Source organism: Triturus cristatus, chromosome 4_2 (assembly GCF_964204655.1).
Source record: "Triturus cristatus chromosome 4_2, aTriCri1.1, whole genome shotgun sequence".
NCBI lineage: Eukaryota > Metazoa > Chordata > Amphibia > Caudata > Salamandridae > Triturus > Triturus cristatus.
In genome coordinates, this window is record NC_140586.1 from 356,447,400 (window position 1) to 356,463,991 (window position 16,592).

The 16,592-nt window shown below is 43.3% G+C and overlaps 1 protein-coding gene across 1 annotated transcript in view; it reads right to left on the minus strand.

Moving 5' to 3' along the window:
* XPR1 (xenotropic and polytropic retrovirus receptor 1) overlaps positions 1 to 16,592 on the minus strand; it is a 587,601-nt gene that overhangs the window by 328,378 nt on the left and 242,631 nt on the right. Inside the window, exon 3 of the mRNA XM_085601765.1 lies at positions 3,465 to 3,566. Coding sequence (XP_085457891.1) covers positions 3,465 to 3,566 — 102 coding nt within the window. The remainder of the gene's footprint in view (positions 1 to 3,464; positions 3,567 to 16,592) is intronic.

The following is a 16,592-nucleotide window of genomic DNA, read 5'->3' on the forward strand; positions in this document are numbered from 1 at the left end:
TCCATCACAGTTGGGCTGAACTTTAGATTTACCCCAGTCTACCACGACCTCAAGTAACCTTTTAAGCTCTATTGACTTTTAATCACTGTTTTTGGATGTAATATTTAAAACTTCACATCTCAACTCAATTTTGGGCATTTTGGTCTTGCTTTACTTGGATAAATATCCTCTATTTTTCTAAACTGGTGTGGGGTCTTTTTGTAGTGTTTTCACTGTGTTACTGTAATTAAAGTGTTGCACAAATACGTTACACATTGCCTCTTAAGTTAAGCCTGACTACTCTGTTCTAAGCTACCAGAGGGTGAGCACAGGTTAATTTAGGTTGTGTATCGGACTTAACCTGAATAGGATTGTGGCTCCAGCTCGGACAGGGTGTATACTTTGCCAACCAGAAACCTCAAAGTCTAACTGTTTAGAAGAACAAATCAGATGTATCTGAGAATCTAGGTGCAAGATCAGAAGGATTTTTTAAACACTAATTGGACCACAATCACATTTAGAAGCAAAAACATATTTAGGTACAAAATCACCCTTGGCATAACATCAACAGGAGAGCAAAATTACTTGCAGTGGAAAAATGTACATTTAAGTGCAAAATTACCCTTCTTGCAACACCAGAGTGTTCAGACATATATAGGTACAAAAACATTTTTGCGAGTAAAAAGCAGGTTTAGGTGCGCAACTGCATTTGGGTGCAGAATCACCATTAGTGCAAAGTTTGTGGTATCATATTTAGGTGTGAAATCTTGCAGTGCGGAGATTAAATGTGGTAGTGAGATGTCATATCAGGTTGAAAAGGAGTATATCAGTAAGAAATCACGTTTGGTTGACTGCCCCCTGAAGCGCAAAATCACCTGTGGATCGATATCAACATGACTGTGGAAAACATTTAGAAGCACAAATCACACTTAGGTGTGAAATCACTTCACGGTGCAAAATCACCCAGGTTCAACATCGACAGGAGTGTGGAAATATTTTATAGGCACAAATCGCATTTAGTTGCAAAAAAACTTTTAGGAGTACAAATGCATTTCCAATGCACTGCAACAATGTATTGATTCACTGTCTATGACCTGCGATGTATTTTAATCACCCCATTAGCTATTGACTAAAAGATGCGTCAGTCCGACAGTCTATAGAGTACAGGCAGGCAGAGTAACGACCCTTTAGTCAACAGTAAATGGGGAGACAAAAATACTTATCCGGTTTTATCAAAAATATGAATGAGATGAGGTAATCAAGTTGAGGTTTAAAGTCTATATGTTGGGCAGCATCCCAAAAACCGAAACTATGGCACATTTCTAGAGTTGGTTTCTGCTGGACAGTTATTGGCATCTGAAGATGGGATCTAAACGAACTGGCTTGGCTGGAACATTAAAATGGCATTGTCAGCAGGTGAAACAATAATGCAAGTAAATATCGGATGCCAGGCAAGATATGATGTCCGAAAGCATGAAGACTTATCAGTGGGACGGTAGCCCACACTATAGCTTATTCTGTGTGTGGGAAAGGCCCGCAGTGTTGTAGGAAATAACTGAAACACTATGGACTCGAGGTAAATCTTACCAGGTATATGATTTTACCTTGTGTTAGCTAATCCTGCACCATGCACAGTGCAGCTCTCTTTAGCTACAGAATATCCTTTATATAGATATATGTAAAAAGTAGTATTCGTATAGCGCAAACCTAGCTGAAATGTAGTAGAGTACTTCACAGAATCAAATGCAAAGATGCAGTAAACATGACTGAAGAGGCAACTGAGTTCAGGGAGAAGAAGAGGATGACTGCTGCATTGTACTGTAGTGTTCTTTAAAGAGGTAGATCTTCAGCTCTTTTTCATATTGCAGCAGGGGTGAGGCGGTCCTGGTGGATAAATGGATGTTGTTCCAGATCCTGTGCGAATAGACGGAGAAGGGCTGATGTCCCCTCCAATCTGATAGTGTTCTGGCTGCGGATGTGCCGAGAGCTACCAGAGATGGTACGCTATACCAAAGTCGCAAATCATCTGGGTGTGGTATGGGATCCCAATTTAAGTTTTACACATGCAGAATACCGCAGTGGTGGAGAGGCCTTTTAACAAGGTTCACTAGCTAAGCCAAGCAGGATCTTTAGTACAAAGAGAATTACACTCCGCAGAGAATAAAGCTTTGATTTATTACAAATTGGACCATGGCAATGCTTTGTATGTTTGCCTTCAAGTTCACTGGAACAGTGTCCAGCTGATTTCTAGCTTCTTAAAGTCGGACCATTATTCAAAGTTGATACACTTATTACTCTTGATAGGGATTTTAAGTAGTGTGTCCTGCAAATTACTGTGCATTATTTTAAATGTATTGCCCTCATTGATGGTCTACAGTAAGGCTGTTAAATGCATATTATTACCATAAGATAGGCACAGCTTGTAACTCAGTGCCTCAGTTTTATTCAGGCAAGACGAGATTCAGTTCACCATATGGTTATTATTCACTGAACAGAAATAGTAACTTGCTCTTCACTGGGGCAATGGAAAAGTGCAGATTCTGGAAACGCGAAGATTCTGGAAAGGTGCGCACACAATCTATGTCTGCAGTGCCGGAAGATGCCAATGTTTTCACTAAGAGTGAACAAAAGGCTTTCAGTTCGTAAGGCTGTCTTCCAAAGCAATCAATATCCAAGCTGTACTCACCAATCGAGTGTTAACTCTGAGGAAGCACGTGGTCATAACAAGAATTTAAACTTCTTTAGCGATTTATGGGGTGATCTAGGGAAGGCAGGCAGTGTAACTGAGGCGTGGTCAAGATTGGAGGAGCACTCGACTATTACCTCTTTTCATGTTACGTTACTCTACAGAGTTTGAATCAAAGGAATTAGTAATAGGTTTCTGAAAACAGGTTATGAGTGTCTGAACACCTTTCCTCAATGAGTTTGTTTGCAGAAATGAAGTACTGGTTTAAGAAAGAACTTTCTTGATCTAATTCAATCTAAATAAGGCAATCAGTCTGCAAAATGTGATTAATGGTGATTACACTAACTGAAATGATGTAAAAAAAAAATGGATAAAGCTAAGACTATGTAATTGTAAATTAAGAAGGGACAGAAAATATGACTCGCGTTGTTATGCTCTAGAAGTTGTACGAAACTTTTCTGCGCATTTGTCAACCATGGTTTCCATTCACTGCAGGTCATTTGAGCATGAATGAAAGGACTGTTGGCGAGCCCGGCTCTCCTCACCCATTACGAGAGGACTTGCAATGGAGCATGACGCCACCAAAACAGCGAAGTTCACTTTCAGCGTCTGCACACCATAGCAGACACCGGTTTCCCAAACCCTTCTAATGTCAATCCCTCTTTTACTGCAAATAATTAGTCCTGTGTGTAGACAGATAAAAATATATTAAACATCCGTCAACTATAACCCACAAATCCCCTGAAACGAAGGTATTGTTCAGAGTAACTTTACCTGCATGCGTGCTGACTGCCCTTACCTGAATAAAAGGTATTGATTTTGGCAAGTTCCTTTTCACAGGTCTGGAAGAACTTCTCCTCAAACTTGGCAAAATACCTCTTGACTGTGTCTTCATCTGTAACTGTGAGGAAGAAGAGAACAAATCAGATCAGATGAAATTCAAATCGCAAGATATATCAAAGTTGCAGAAAGGAGAAATGGCAGGAAGAGAACAATGGGGAAGAGAGGAAGAAGTGAGTGTACAGCAGTGGAACAAAGAACTGAGTAAAGCACACAAGCAACCTAGGCAGTGCACGCAAGAACACAAGCAAAGAAGAAACCAACCCATCCCAATCAACAATGTGCCTTTATGGTCTTGATCATTTTATAAATATTTAATTTTAAACTGATTTTCAATAATTCCTCTAGAGCATATGTGGTAGTGTTCAGTCTCTCCCAATTTTAGACTATATAACAGATATAAAAACCTAACAATATGTATTGAAATAGGAGCCGCAAGGAGCAAAGGCGCTTAAATACCTTCATAAATAATAGATGTTAAGTAGTCCGATAAATATAAACACAGTCTCGGGTAGGTCTGAAGGAGGCCAGAGTCGAATGTAAGCTTTTAAAGCACATACTGAGCTTGAGACCTTAGCTGCGGCAAAGTTTGCATTTCAACACTTTCTCAGAAAGATGAAGGCCCTGTTTTATGTTCATTAACAAACCATGGTTTATGTTCAGAATGGATGACCAAACAATGGCTGCACATTTCACCCAGAAGGTCGCTTTAGCCAAATCAAAATACCAGCTTGAGAAGGTTAGTGAAGAAAAAAAAGTGTGGCTTCAAGTGTTTCTAAAAGTTAGGTGCGTTTGAGACTAGGATGTTTGCCCCTACCCTAACCTGGAAATAGGCAGTGCAGCAGAGTGTCGAGTTGAGCTGAGTTAAGAAATGCGGCAGTTTTGGGGATTTCCTGCTGCTAAACGTTTCCATCACAATATACAATCATGGTACCTCAACTCCAGCATGTGTCCTACTCAGAGAGGTAACAAAGTGTACGAAATAGAGACAACGTAACCTTTCGTGATCCTTAGGTATGTAAAGTTAGTACAATAGATATGCGTAAAAGAACACAGTTTTACAGAGTTTTCATACTTTAATGACAAGAGCACCCAGTTACTAAAATATTGACACAAGCATCAGCAAAATACTGCAAGCATCACGTTGGAAGATCCAAAATCAACCAATTTGTAAAATATGGCCAAATTCTGCACACAGCACGCTGTGCAGTCAGACGCGATTGTAACATGATTTCTTAATTCAGCAGAAGTCTTACCAAACAAGGGATCTGTGGGTGTTGTATGGAACCCCTATTGCAACAGTTACATAGCAAATTAAAACTATTGTGTTTTATAGGAAAAGAGGGGTAACAGAATATCCGGTGGTTTTATTTGGATTGTTTAAACAAAAAATACAAAATTAAGCATCTAAGTCATCCATGGCCCAACTTCTTCCATCCTCTCTCAACTTCCTCCAACACTGTTAATGCCAGTTGTATCCTTACAACACTGTGCACCATGCCTGTGATTTATTAATCAACATATCGTAAGAAATAAGCACCTTCGGTTCTGTAGCGGAAGTTTCCATTTCAAAATGTTACCGGTTTTCCCAATGGCGTTTCAGTGCAATATGTAGGCTCTTAAAGTTACAATGAATGTAAAAAGCAAAAAAGGTCAACAGAGCAAATAAGAAGCTTTTGTTGTGGACTTTACTTTATTGTGGTGAAGGAGCAAAGATACACATCAAACGACGGCCCTCTGTACTAAACCACTGTGCTTAACCATCTAGCTAAACCATCCAAAATGACAGGATAATCTTATGTTCATTCAGTAATATATTTATGTGGAAGACATACAGCCTATGTTTAAAGTAACCAGCTTGCCTGTGACGTACAAGATCAGCCTTAAAACAAATTTCTTGACAATACGGAAGTCTGACGGAATTCTGACAGGATGGACACTCAAGCCTCTGAGGAAAAACCATATCCACGCTTGAAGGTAAAAAAACGTCAAATTAAACTTACATTTGGGTATTTACCCTTCAGTACGGAATTGCAAAACGCTATATTTTCTCTGAAAAGTAAAAACGTTCTTTCTCTGACTTCACTCTACACAAGGGGTTTCACGAAGTAGAATTCCCCGTTATTGCCACCATTTGTAATCAACTTTTTTTCTCAAAGCAAAATCCAATATAAGTATCACATGTTTTACTGATAAACATAGCAATAATAAAAACGTGAACTGGAAGCCAGTTGATAGACCCAAATACATGTGTATTCAGTCCTAACTGTTGCAACCACGGCATGATCAATTCAAAAACCTTACAGGAGAGCCCTCTTTTGGGACTCAAGATAAATTCAACTCGTGTCAACATCGTTGCTGGCACTAACATCAAATACTGCGATGAGTGGCACACAGCACTGCTCACCGTGGTCATTTAAAAACTTCAGAAAGCAACAGGTTCAGAAGCTAAGAGCATAACACCGACTTTCTCACGTTACTGCGCTCCTCAGAAGAATACGGATTATCATCGGAGCCAAGTCTTCGGGTTCATCTTCCAATCAGAAGAGAAAGGAGAGCGGTAGTGAGCCACACTGGTACATGGAAGAAGGGAAAGGCGAGGCCGGCAAGTTAGGCACACCCAGTGCTTGAAATGGAGTGCAGGTACCCCTTGTCGCAGGTTACCTGTTTGCTGCTGAGTCTTACCGGTACTCTCCTATTAAAAGCATCAGAGCAGTGGTGAAAAGTGCCGGAATTATTCCTTCCAAATTAAGAAGTGCAGGTACCGAGTACCCGAGAGTACCTGCCCATTTATAGCACTGGGTGCACCTAAAAAGTGTGTTTCTGTCATTTGTCTGAATATGTAGCGCTTTGGTTCTGGACACTCTTGTATACAAGTATATTAGAGCTTCTGAGGACTAGGCAAGTACCTTAGGCTCCACTCTTCCTAAAGTATAGGTGCAATTTGTGGTACAGTCAAGGCTGCAGAGAATCTGTACCTTATTAATGATCTACACCTTGCGAGAGGACAAGGCTGAACATAAAAGTACCATGCCAGTAAAGTACCCATGTCACTGGGTGAAGGAGTCTTCAGTCCTTACCCACAAGGAAAAGGGGCCCAAATTGCATTGCCTAACAAGAATTAACAGGGCTACAGTTGGCGGTCCTGAGGTGGAAATACAGAAGTACAAATAGTGCTGCCATACTTGTAACAGGGGTACAGGCTGCCTTCATTCGCACAAGGTACTCACTGCCTGCAGAGCTTTACGTGGGCCAGGACTGCCCGGTTCTCCAATGATACATTTCTGAGCACTGAATGTAAACAAACTTTAAAGTAATACGTCAGCGATTTAGTTTCTGGATATATTTCACATGTTTAACACTCTTAGGAAATGCAAGATTAGGTAACCTATTTCTAGGATATTTTGTTTCTGTATTTTCTTTTGGTAGCATAATACTGGTGTATGGTGCATACTTTGTACTGAGTCGCATCTTGGTGTTTATAAGTCGCCACGATCAAGAGCTCTGGAGTGTAGGTTGAAGGTAGTGTGAGTTTTTCATAGTACCCGTCTGTGGGTCTAAAAGGTGTACAGAATACATGGTCATCCAATACCTGGCCTCTTTGCTGAGCGCACTGAGCACTGGTCATGTATTCCAGTTGCAACTGAGATTCTGTGCACAAGTGAGTAAAGAAGGTAAACAGGAGTTAAAATATTGACAAGGTGAAAGTAAAAGAAAATGCAGTGCTTACAAGTGAGTGTGTGTGTTTTGCATTTGGAGGGTGGCGAAGTGAAGGAGATGTGAAGAAGTGCATTCTGGAGACAGTGAAAAAGAGGGTGCTAAAGAGAAAAGAGAAGGTCTATGATATACACATGGAGGTGGTAAGAGAAAAAGGGCATATATGTCAAACATAGAATGAACCTAACAGGAGCAACTGGGACACTCTGTAAATGACTACTCCTTTCTCTGGCCTCTGTAATGCTTAATTTACAGTCTCACAATTTCAGAACTGAAACATTTTCAATATTAATCCGGTACATCAAAATCATTGTTTTCATTCATTTATCATAAACAGCTACTAGCCATTGACATAGCCAATAGTCCTGGCTAGTTTTAGGTGTAAGTCACTTGGTGCGTTATATATCTGGATGCAATCGCAGAAAGCTCAGAGAGGAAAGAATATGCTGATTGGGTAGTACACTACAGAAATTACAGAAAGTTTGTTTACAAGTTTGAGCCACACCCTTATTACAGGCTGTAATCATTAGACAGAGACTGCCTGGGATCCAGGGGTCCAAACTACAATACTTTATATAGAGTAACAGGGGGAATAGGTTGCAGTCGAAGCCCATCTCAAATACTGCAAAAGAGACTGCAGTGTTTAACAGGAGTACAGAATGCAGTCAGATGCAGTCATTAGTTGACAATACCTGTTGGCCTGTGCATAAATTATGGGAGTACTTATTAATGAAATTTCTCTAGCCTCAGCGTTAAAAGCTAAAAGAGGTTCCAAACACTAAATGGGACTCCAAAAAATTCAAAACAAGAGTCTTCCGTGCTCTTCTGACTAACTGGTTCTCAATATTCAACAGGCTTATTGAAAGCGCAACCGCCATACCTTATTAGAGACTAATGAACAGACACCAGCTCGGATGGGTGTCTGACATCAATTTTATGCATGAGTTAAGGAGGTAAATGGTCTTCAGCTGACAACACAGGGGACACAGCAATCATCATCTGAGTTGCAGTGCGGGCACCTGTGGTCAGCGGGTGGGTGCCTTCATTCATGGGTCCCCGCCTATGGTTGGGAGGGGGCCCTACTGATCTGTCAGTGCAGGCAGTTACATAATTCCCAATATCAAGTCCTGCAAATCCGTTTTCTTGTGGGTGCCCCAAAACCTTTGGAGCAAAACTGACAGAGTCCTGCACTTTACATTCCCCAAGTGTATTGAGCGTCTCCCAAATAGGCACTCCAAACCCACCTGGTTCCAGTCACACGGAGCACTAAAGGCACTGCCCAGTTAGTCATAGTGTGAGCTCTTTGGCAATGGCAGCCCTGTCCGGACCACAGTACACTAGACAAACCAAATACTGTTCTACATGAAGAAGCTGGAGCAGCAAGCAAATAAGGCGCCCCAATCTCTGCCTCCTTCCAGCTCCCTCTAGGTCTGGGCACACAGGTAAATGTATCCATTATGCATATGGTTTATGAGAGATCTGAATGCAGACCTAGAGAACATAGGCAGTCTACAGCCTTTCAGGAGACATACTGGCTGCCGTAGTGTCTTTCTAATGATGCACCATTCTTCCGCTCACTAAGCAATCCCTGGTTCGACGCTCTAACTTTGGCCTAGTTCCCTTCCCTGTTCCATCCTGCTAACACTCCCTAACACCCACTCAGCTAGGGCGGATTACTCGTGACAAACTAGCATGTCATCAGAAGAAACACCAGTGTATTGGAGAAAAACCCTGAATCCACAAAGTTGAATTCTAATTGCCTTGATTTTATTCTTTCCTTTCCCCTATCCTTGTCCTCTTTGCACCTTAGAGATACCTCGCTGTGACAAAAAAAGCACAATGCAAATAATCAAGCCTACCCTACAGCGGGGGGCATCACTTTGCGTTGCGAGACACGTGCTCCTGCCTTCCCCCCACATCGGCTAAACGTACAGCAGAAACATCTCTGTGCTGTTGAAAATGTGAATTCTCCTCAGAAACCTTGTTGTTAGGAGATGCCACAAGGTATGAAATGCTAAACCAATCCCTGCATAGCTGTGAAAGTCCTTCAACAACACCCTACTCTCTTCCATGCTGCCCCTCCGCACCCCTCACCCCAGTCTTTCAATCCTCCAAGGCCACGGACTCCTCCACAAACAGAGAATCTCCTGCAAACAAAGAGCCGGCTCCTTCTCAGTAATTGCTCTGCAGTAACCGGGGGCCAAGGTTTCTAAGCAGCCTGTATCCGATGCTGGCCTTGGGAAGCACAGCTCCTTGGCAACAGATGGCTTTCACAAGCCTGAGGACCACAGTGCAGGTGGAGGGTGGAATGGGTGAAGGTAAGAGGAGGGATTGATGGAGATGCAAGAATAGGATAGGAGAGTAGACAAATATGATATGTGGTGCCATGTAGCAAGCAGTCGATACACACCGCGATCATAGTGAATGACTGTGGAGAAACACCACCACCAATAACAGACCGTGGCCTCTCCAAGGCCAGTAGAATGTCTCTTGTCCAAAGATCGGAATTACGTTTATTTCCACAGTACAAAGAACCTTACCAGGTGCCTGCCCCAATTTAACCTTTAGACAAACATGAAATAAATAAATCTCTGGAGAAGCCTATGGGTACTTCCTGAGATTAATCGAAACCGAGCTGTCCAATCAGTTTTCATCTAAAGACTGGAATACGATATAGCCTTACTCACAACCCTGCAAACTACTAGGACAGCACCTCTAAATGCCATTATCAGTGCTGCTTCGAGACTGATCACCAACTCACGGAAATATGAACACATGACACTAATTTCTATCAAACTGAAATTACTCGCTCTTTAAGCTTGTTAAATGTTTCGATCAGCCTACATCATCATTAAAAAACACAAACACTGTGTTTATTATATACACTATCTAAATGTGTTGCTCTTTCGTTGTGTCTGATCATATATGTTTAATGCTTTTACAACTCGCCTAGCTTTTTCTGTAAAGTGCTCTAACGTCCAACTACATTATGTCTGTGCTACATAAAAACCTAAAGAAACCAGTGAGCGAGGCAGCATAGAAGAGCTTACGTGCTATGTTACACGTGCCAACAGTATTTGCCTATTCTTAACCTATGTACATACATCAGAAAAACAGTCAAAAACAGCCTAGGAATGCTTCTCGGCATCTATAACTAGACCAGTGGGTGACAGACCACAAATACTTACTATTGGTGAACGTGCAATATTGACGTGTTTTGGGGTTCCTCCTTCGATTCGCAGGTGTCATCTCTCATTTCCTTACCCCTGATCCCTTCATCTCCTCTCACTCTCACAGGCTCCTGTGAAGCTTCGGTGCTTCATTAAACACTTTACTAAGAAGAAGGTGACACAACATAAAAGGAGCCGCCCTGACTACAGGAACGGTTCCAACATGTTTCATATGTCAAAGAGTCCTTACTCTGTCTGCTGGTACCGGGTCCTTAAAGGGACACCGTTGAAGAGCACTCGCCATGACTGTCAGTACCAGGACCAATGTCTGCCACATTTCAAAGTTATTTGAGGACACCCATCACAGATGCCATTAGATCTAATTCAGGCGGGAGACTCCGATTTTCTAAGCCAAAATGTGCTTTATTTTGGCTGTCTCTCGCCAGAAAGTGCTTTTCTTTCAATAGTAGTCAATGTGAGATATACATTCTCCCTATTATCTTTTTAAATCTCCCACTTTTCTCTTCTAAAATGTTGTCGTGTATGCACCAACTACCACTCAACCTCGAAAGCTAGTTATTGCCCTGGCCTTAGAGACGAATTCAGTCTGCTCTAACCTCAGCAAACTAAAGGGCTCGCCTCGAAGCACTTTCTCCAACTGGTTTAAAAGTCATCAGCGGTCGGCCACTTGAATCAAGTGCTTCCCACTATGGACTGCCAGCGCGGACTAGCAGACACGAGAGTTCCCACGATGCTTTCCAAGTAAAGGTCATAGCTGATCAACACCTGTTATTTACAGCGATAGATATATAATTTATTTTTAAAGGCCATTATCTGCGGTGCAGTGGGCCATCAATGTATTTCGATTAAATCCTTTTGACTGGAAAAGTCGTCGCACCAAGTGTTCTAGTGTACCCTGAGAGCTGGTTGACGCTGCGAAGGATGACGAGCTGGACGACCGAAGAATAAAAACAAGGCCATGAATTTCTCAATTAGACGCGCAAACACTTAAACCCCTTGACCCGGCCGCCAACGCAAGGCCTGGCGGACTGGGCGTTTGACTCCACTAAACTCTGCCTCGCGCTTCACTACCGGCTTCCAAATCTGACAGGATTGTGTGCGCAAATCCTCCCTCCCCCCCCCCGGGCAAATACTCAGGCCCTCGGAGACCCCAGCAAACCAGGAGGTGTCCCCGTGTTTGTACACGGGCCGTGGGCTGCACAGGAACAATTACTCCTACTTAATACTCTTACTTCCATCCACTTAAAGCCAGACTCCTAATTAAAATCTCACTCGCTCCGCACCACTTGCCAAATGCAGCATAAACAGACGCGCGAGCTTCACACCCAGGAACAGGCGGTCTCCCGGGAACACGTGCAGGGCAGCTGGCAGCTTGGGCATGTCCCAGCGCCGTCCTGCGCGTGCAGGTCACGACTGCTTGCAGCACTGACGGTGCTCCCGCGGCAGCTCTGCAGCACGTGCTGCACCTGTTCACGGCAGGGCCGGGTCAGGACTGCTTGCAACACTGACGGTGCTCCCGCGGCAGCTCAGCAGCACGTGCTGCACCAGTTCAAGGCAGGGCCGGGTCAGGACTGCTTGCAACACTGACGGTGCTCCCGCGGCAGCTCAGCAGCACGTGCTGCACCAGTTCAAGGCAGGGCCGGGTCAGGACTGCTTGCAACACTGACGGTGCTCCCGCGGCATTTCTGCAGCACGTGCTGCACCTGTTCACGGCAGGGCCGGGTCAGGACTACTTGCAACACTGACAGTACTCCCGGGGCAGCTCTGCAGCACCAGTTCATGCTGGGCCCCTCATAGTGTTACCTCAAGCGCTCCACCCAAATCCAGTCCACCTCTAGGATGGCTTCAGGAAGAAGAACGCCAGCACGCTGTATTTCTTCAGACACGTTCAGCTGCTGCTGCTTGCATTGTTATGGTAAAAAACAGCTTTTAGCCGAGAGCCCATTAGCAGTGAGGTGCTCCGTATGCGTTTAGATGACTCAATTAGAACTGTGACCCCCAGAGCAGTTTAACCCTTGATTGTCAGCAAGAAAAAAAGAAAGGCCAGGAGCTACATTTTATTTTGCATTTCACAAGTCTGATAAATGGCACTATGACATATGCTATCATCGATTATTACTAGATGTTCAGCCAAGAGCAAGTTGAATTGTGTCTCTGGTTTTGCGTTTAACAATGTGATTATGGGCTTAATGCCACAGCTTAATTTAATATAACTATGTTAAGGGAATGTAAACATTTATGAAAAAAGGTTTTGGTCAAAATACACTACACTACATACTCAATCAATTTTATTTTAATATATGTTTTTTCACAAGGGATTTATGCAAAAGATGTTTTGGAAAACAATATCATCACACGGAGTCATTGCAACTCCAGTGGAAGGACGACTTCTTCATAGAACAGGAGAGAAACCGTGCAAGCTTCCCTCCTTCGCGGAACTGGTACAGTTCGGACAGCAGCAGCGCAGGCTTTCTTCATCACATGACACATACAAATGAGGCGGCAGCACTGCAAACTTTGCCACCTCAAAGAACTGGTCCAGCAGGGCAGTAGCAGCTAGACTTGTATAAGCTTTCATCACTCATACATTTACATTTGAGTCAGGAGTGACATGTAGCTTACAGAAAGATCTCTGGAGAAGGTGATCTACTCACTGTGAGGAACGCATGTGTGGCTGAGTGAGTGCATATGGGGTTCTGACAACATCCTCCCTTATGTGGTATTTCACATCAGCATCCTGAAAGGTCTACAGCAATCACTGCCAGACCTGCAGTATGTGTTCATTCTTTGGTTTGCGGCGTATAAAGAAGTTTGCATAACCTAGTCGGTCATTATTATTTGCAACAGTCCAGCCACAGCCTAACTATTCTGTAGATGAGCACTCAGTAGCAAATCTCTTGGAAAAGGTTTTAAATGCATACGCTCCCTCCTGCCATGGTGTTGCACTTGTTCAAAATGTTGTGGGCCGCCACTTTCTTGCAATTTGAATTTCATAAGGAAAAGTAAACTCTAAAACACGCAGAATTAAAATGAAACTACCCACAATGTAACAATACTTTCGGCCAGCAACATTCTGACCTGCAGAGGTAGGCAAACAATGACATTAACCTAACAGGAAACAGCCTACAGCTGCAGGCTGATGTACTCAAGGGAATGGCACACACATCAGTGCCTGGATACCCTCCCAGGCGAGTTGTGCGCTATACAATTAATTACACATAACATAACACACTGAAAACCAACAGCCAACCAACATGCAGTCAGACAAATAAGACTTAAATGGAAAAACAATCTTTTATCCAAAAAAACATTGTTTGAAAGATCAATAGAGTATTACAAGAAGCCGAAGGCATCCGCTACAGAGAAAAAAAAAGAAAAACCAACAACAACAAAAAAAAGTCGTAACATTCAACGTCGGACAAACAAGGGCACAAACTGAAAAACAGGAACCCCTTACATGCAGAGTGAGTTCTTATAAAAATGACTGCATGTCTGCAGGCTGCTGTTTTTCAGTCTGGTCCCTTGATTGACTGACACTGGATGTTGAGAAGTTGTTGGCTGTCAGAGGTCTTAACTTTCAGTGCAGGCACACGAGCAAACGCTCTGAAAGTAAATCAACCATCAAGCAGACAGCCAACAGCATTCCAACATGGAGTGTTATGTACAGAAAGCACTGAGTTTGGTTCCTTTGTGTTCTTGAGTGAGCTCTTTTTTGCCTCGCTATGCAACTGCAGACTGAGGCAAAAAAAGAGCTCAATCAGGAGAACAAGAGATCTAAAACTAAAGTCAAAGCACAGTGAATTAATTGTGAGTCAAAGTATCACAATTCAGCTTCTTTGGTCATTTTTAATTCACATCTCGTAGGCAAATAGAGCCACATATTCGTTCATCAACAAATGTATTTTGAAAAAGAGAGGCAAGTCGGACAGTCATGGTCTTGGTTAATAATGCTAGCAGCCAACACCTCATCGGACAGCTGCTTCGGCTGCCCACCTTCCATTTGACAATCAAGCATAAGTGGCGTAGCATGGGGAAGGGGAGAACAGGGGTGTGACACCAGCTGCAAATAAATGCATTCTTGGCTTAGTAGTTCAGTCTAGAGGCCCCTAGTGATTCTGCTAATATCTGTGTTGGTTTTTCTCATCATCCTCCTTTTACCAAGAGCTTTTATCTTCATCTTCATGACCAGGAACTTAAATACACATAGGGACTGGTTTACCAAAAAAAAGTAAATCTTCACCTATACAAATACTCATTAAAAGGGTTCAAATTTACTACATTTTAGAATTGATTAACATTTTCAAGTAGTAGGCTTGCAAAGCTCTACTTGTCTCAGGTTTCCAATCATTCTACTGGCAATCAAACACCCAAAAGGAGATGGGACGGATGCTTGCAAATTGCCTAACCATTGACAATTGCTGGGAGTAGCATTCCAACCCATAGTTTTAGGCACAGGCCCACCTAATGTAAACCTGTACTGAGCCTGCTCCTCATGGGAACAGTTCGTCCCAGACCCTGGTCCTCTCACCCATTCACCATGCTTTTTCAGGTGGAAAATTAGAGATTCACATACTTTCACCGACTAAGCTATGCCTCTGCCAAGGATGGACAATAGCTTGCTGCACGGCAACGTTGCAAATTGATCTTTATCCTAATCCCACTTCCTTCGGGCAAGAAAGAACGAGTGTATTTTCCAACACCCACCGTAGTTCCTATTTTGTATTTGTAAAAAATAGTAATGCTAGGCCCTCAGAACTGTTCTGTACTCTGCAGTATTCAACACTCCCCCCCCCCACACACACACACACACACCCATTCAACACACCCACACACACACTCACCCCCCAGCCCCACCCACCCACCCACCCCCTGGTCCCCCAAGAACGAAGAATGGCATTAGGGAAGCAAGTGCTAAGGCGTGGGGGAAGTGAGGGTGAGCAGTTCTAGCCGCATTATTTGCACACAGCACATCCTGTGCTGAGCTATGAGACAGCAGCCTGCCCCCGTCAGTATTCATGTAAGGTGCATCCGGGTCAAAGGGTACGAGGCACATGACTATCAATATTGAGCACAATGCAGACCGTGAGCAGACGCAGCACACAGTGTTGGCACTGTGCCGGGCTGATGAGACAAAAGAGGGGAGGGGGCTTTTAAGAGACGGAGGGGTTTGGTTTTCATGAAATAACGACCTACTCCAGGGACAGCGCCGTCTTTTATCCCAAAAAACGCCTTGGAAAGATCAATAGAGTATTACCAGAAGCCGAAGGCATCCCCTACAGAAAAAAAAGAAAAACCAACAACAACAAAAAACGTCTGTAGCATTACGCGCAGGCTGGTTATTCAATTTGGCTTCGGTTTAAAGACTTAAAGGGCTTAATGCTGAGGAAGAGCCGGCCATTAGCAGAAGATGAGCCAGTAATCTGGAGCAGGAAGAGCGCAGCCACGCAGGAACTTCCCTTCCCAAGAGGAGAGAGGGCGGGTTTAAAACTTCTAGATACTGGAAAAAAGCAGCAAGATCACTCCCATCTCTCGATGAATGAACAAATTAACGAAAGCCACCTTCTCAGCGCATTGGTCACAGGCATTGAAGAGGCGGCTGAACCACGAAGCATAAACTTCCTTTTCCGGTGCACTGTATTCTGCAGCGCCAAGAGGACACTGAAAGGTCAGGAGCAGATTGAGATCTACAGCATGGAGTTTGTTCTTGGTCTTTTCTGTCAATCAATAAGTTACTTAGAAGGTTACCCGAGTATCAGACTTCTCCTCCAGATTTTGCTGGCCACATGGCTCTCCCGAGGGTGTCAACACCCTATCAGGGGTAGGAAGCGCTATATAAATGCAAACCTTTTTCCCCTTCTCTATCCCTCCACTATCCTTCTCAATCCAAATAACTGACTAACATGTCCACCACTCAAATTACTTTTATATTTTCACTACACTAATTCACTACTGATCCTTTATGGGTTCCGGAGTAGCGTGCTACTCGCCAAAAAAGCGCTTAACCACCCAGTCAGGGATAGTAAGCAATATATAAATGCAATTTACAATACAATACATTGTGGCCAGTGCATGTTTCTCTTGACAGCACAGGACCCAGGGCATAAAGGCTGCTACAAATAGCCAAGTTACTTTAGGTCTTTTGACTTTCCTATGCTATCTGTGGCCCATCAGCATTATGA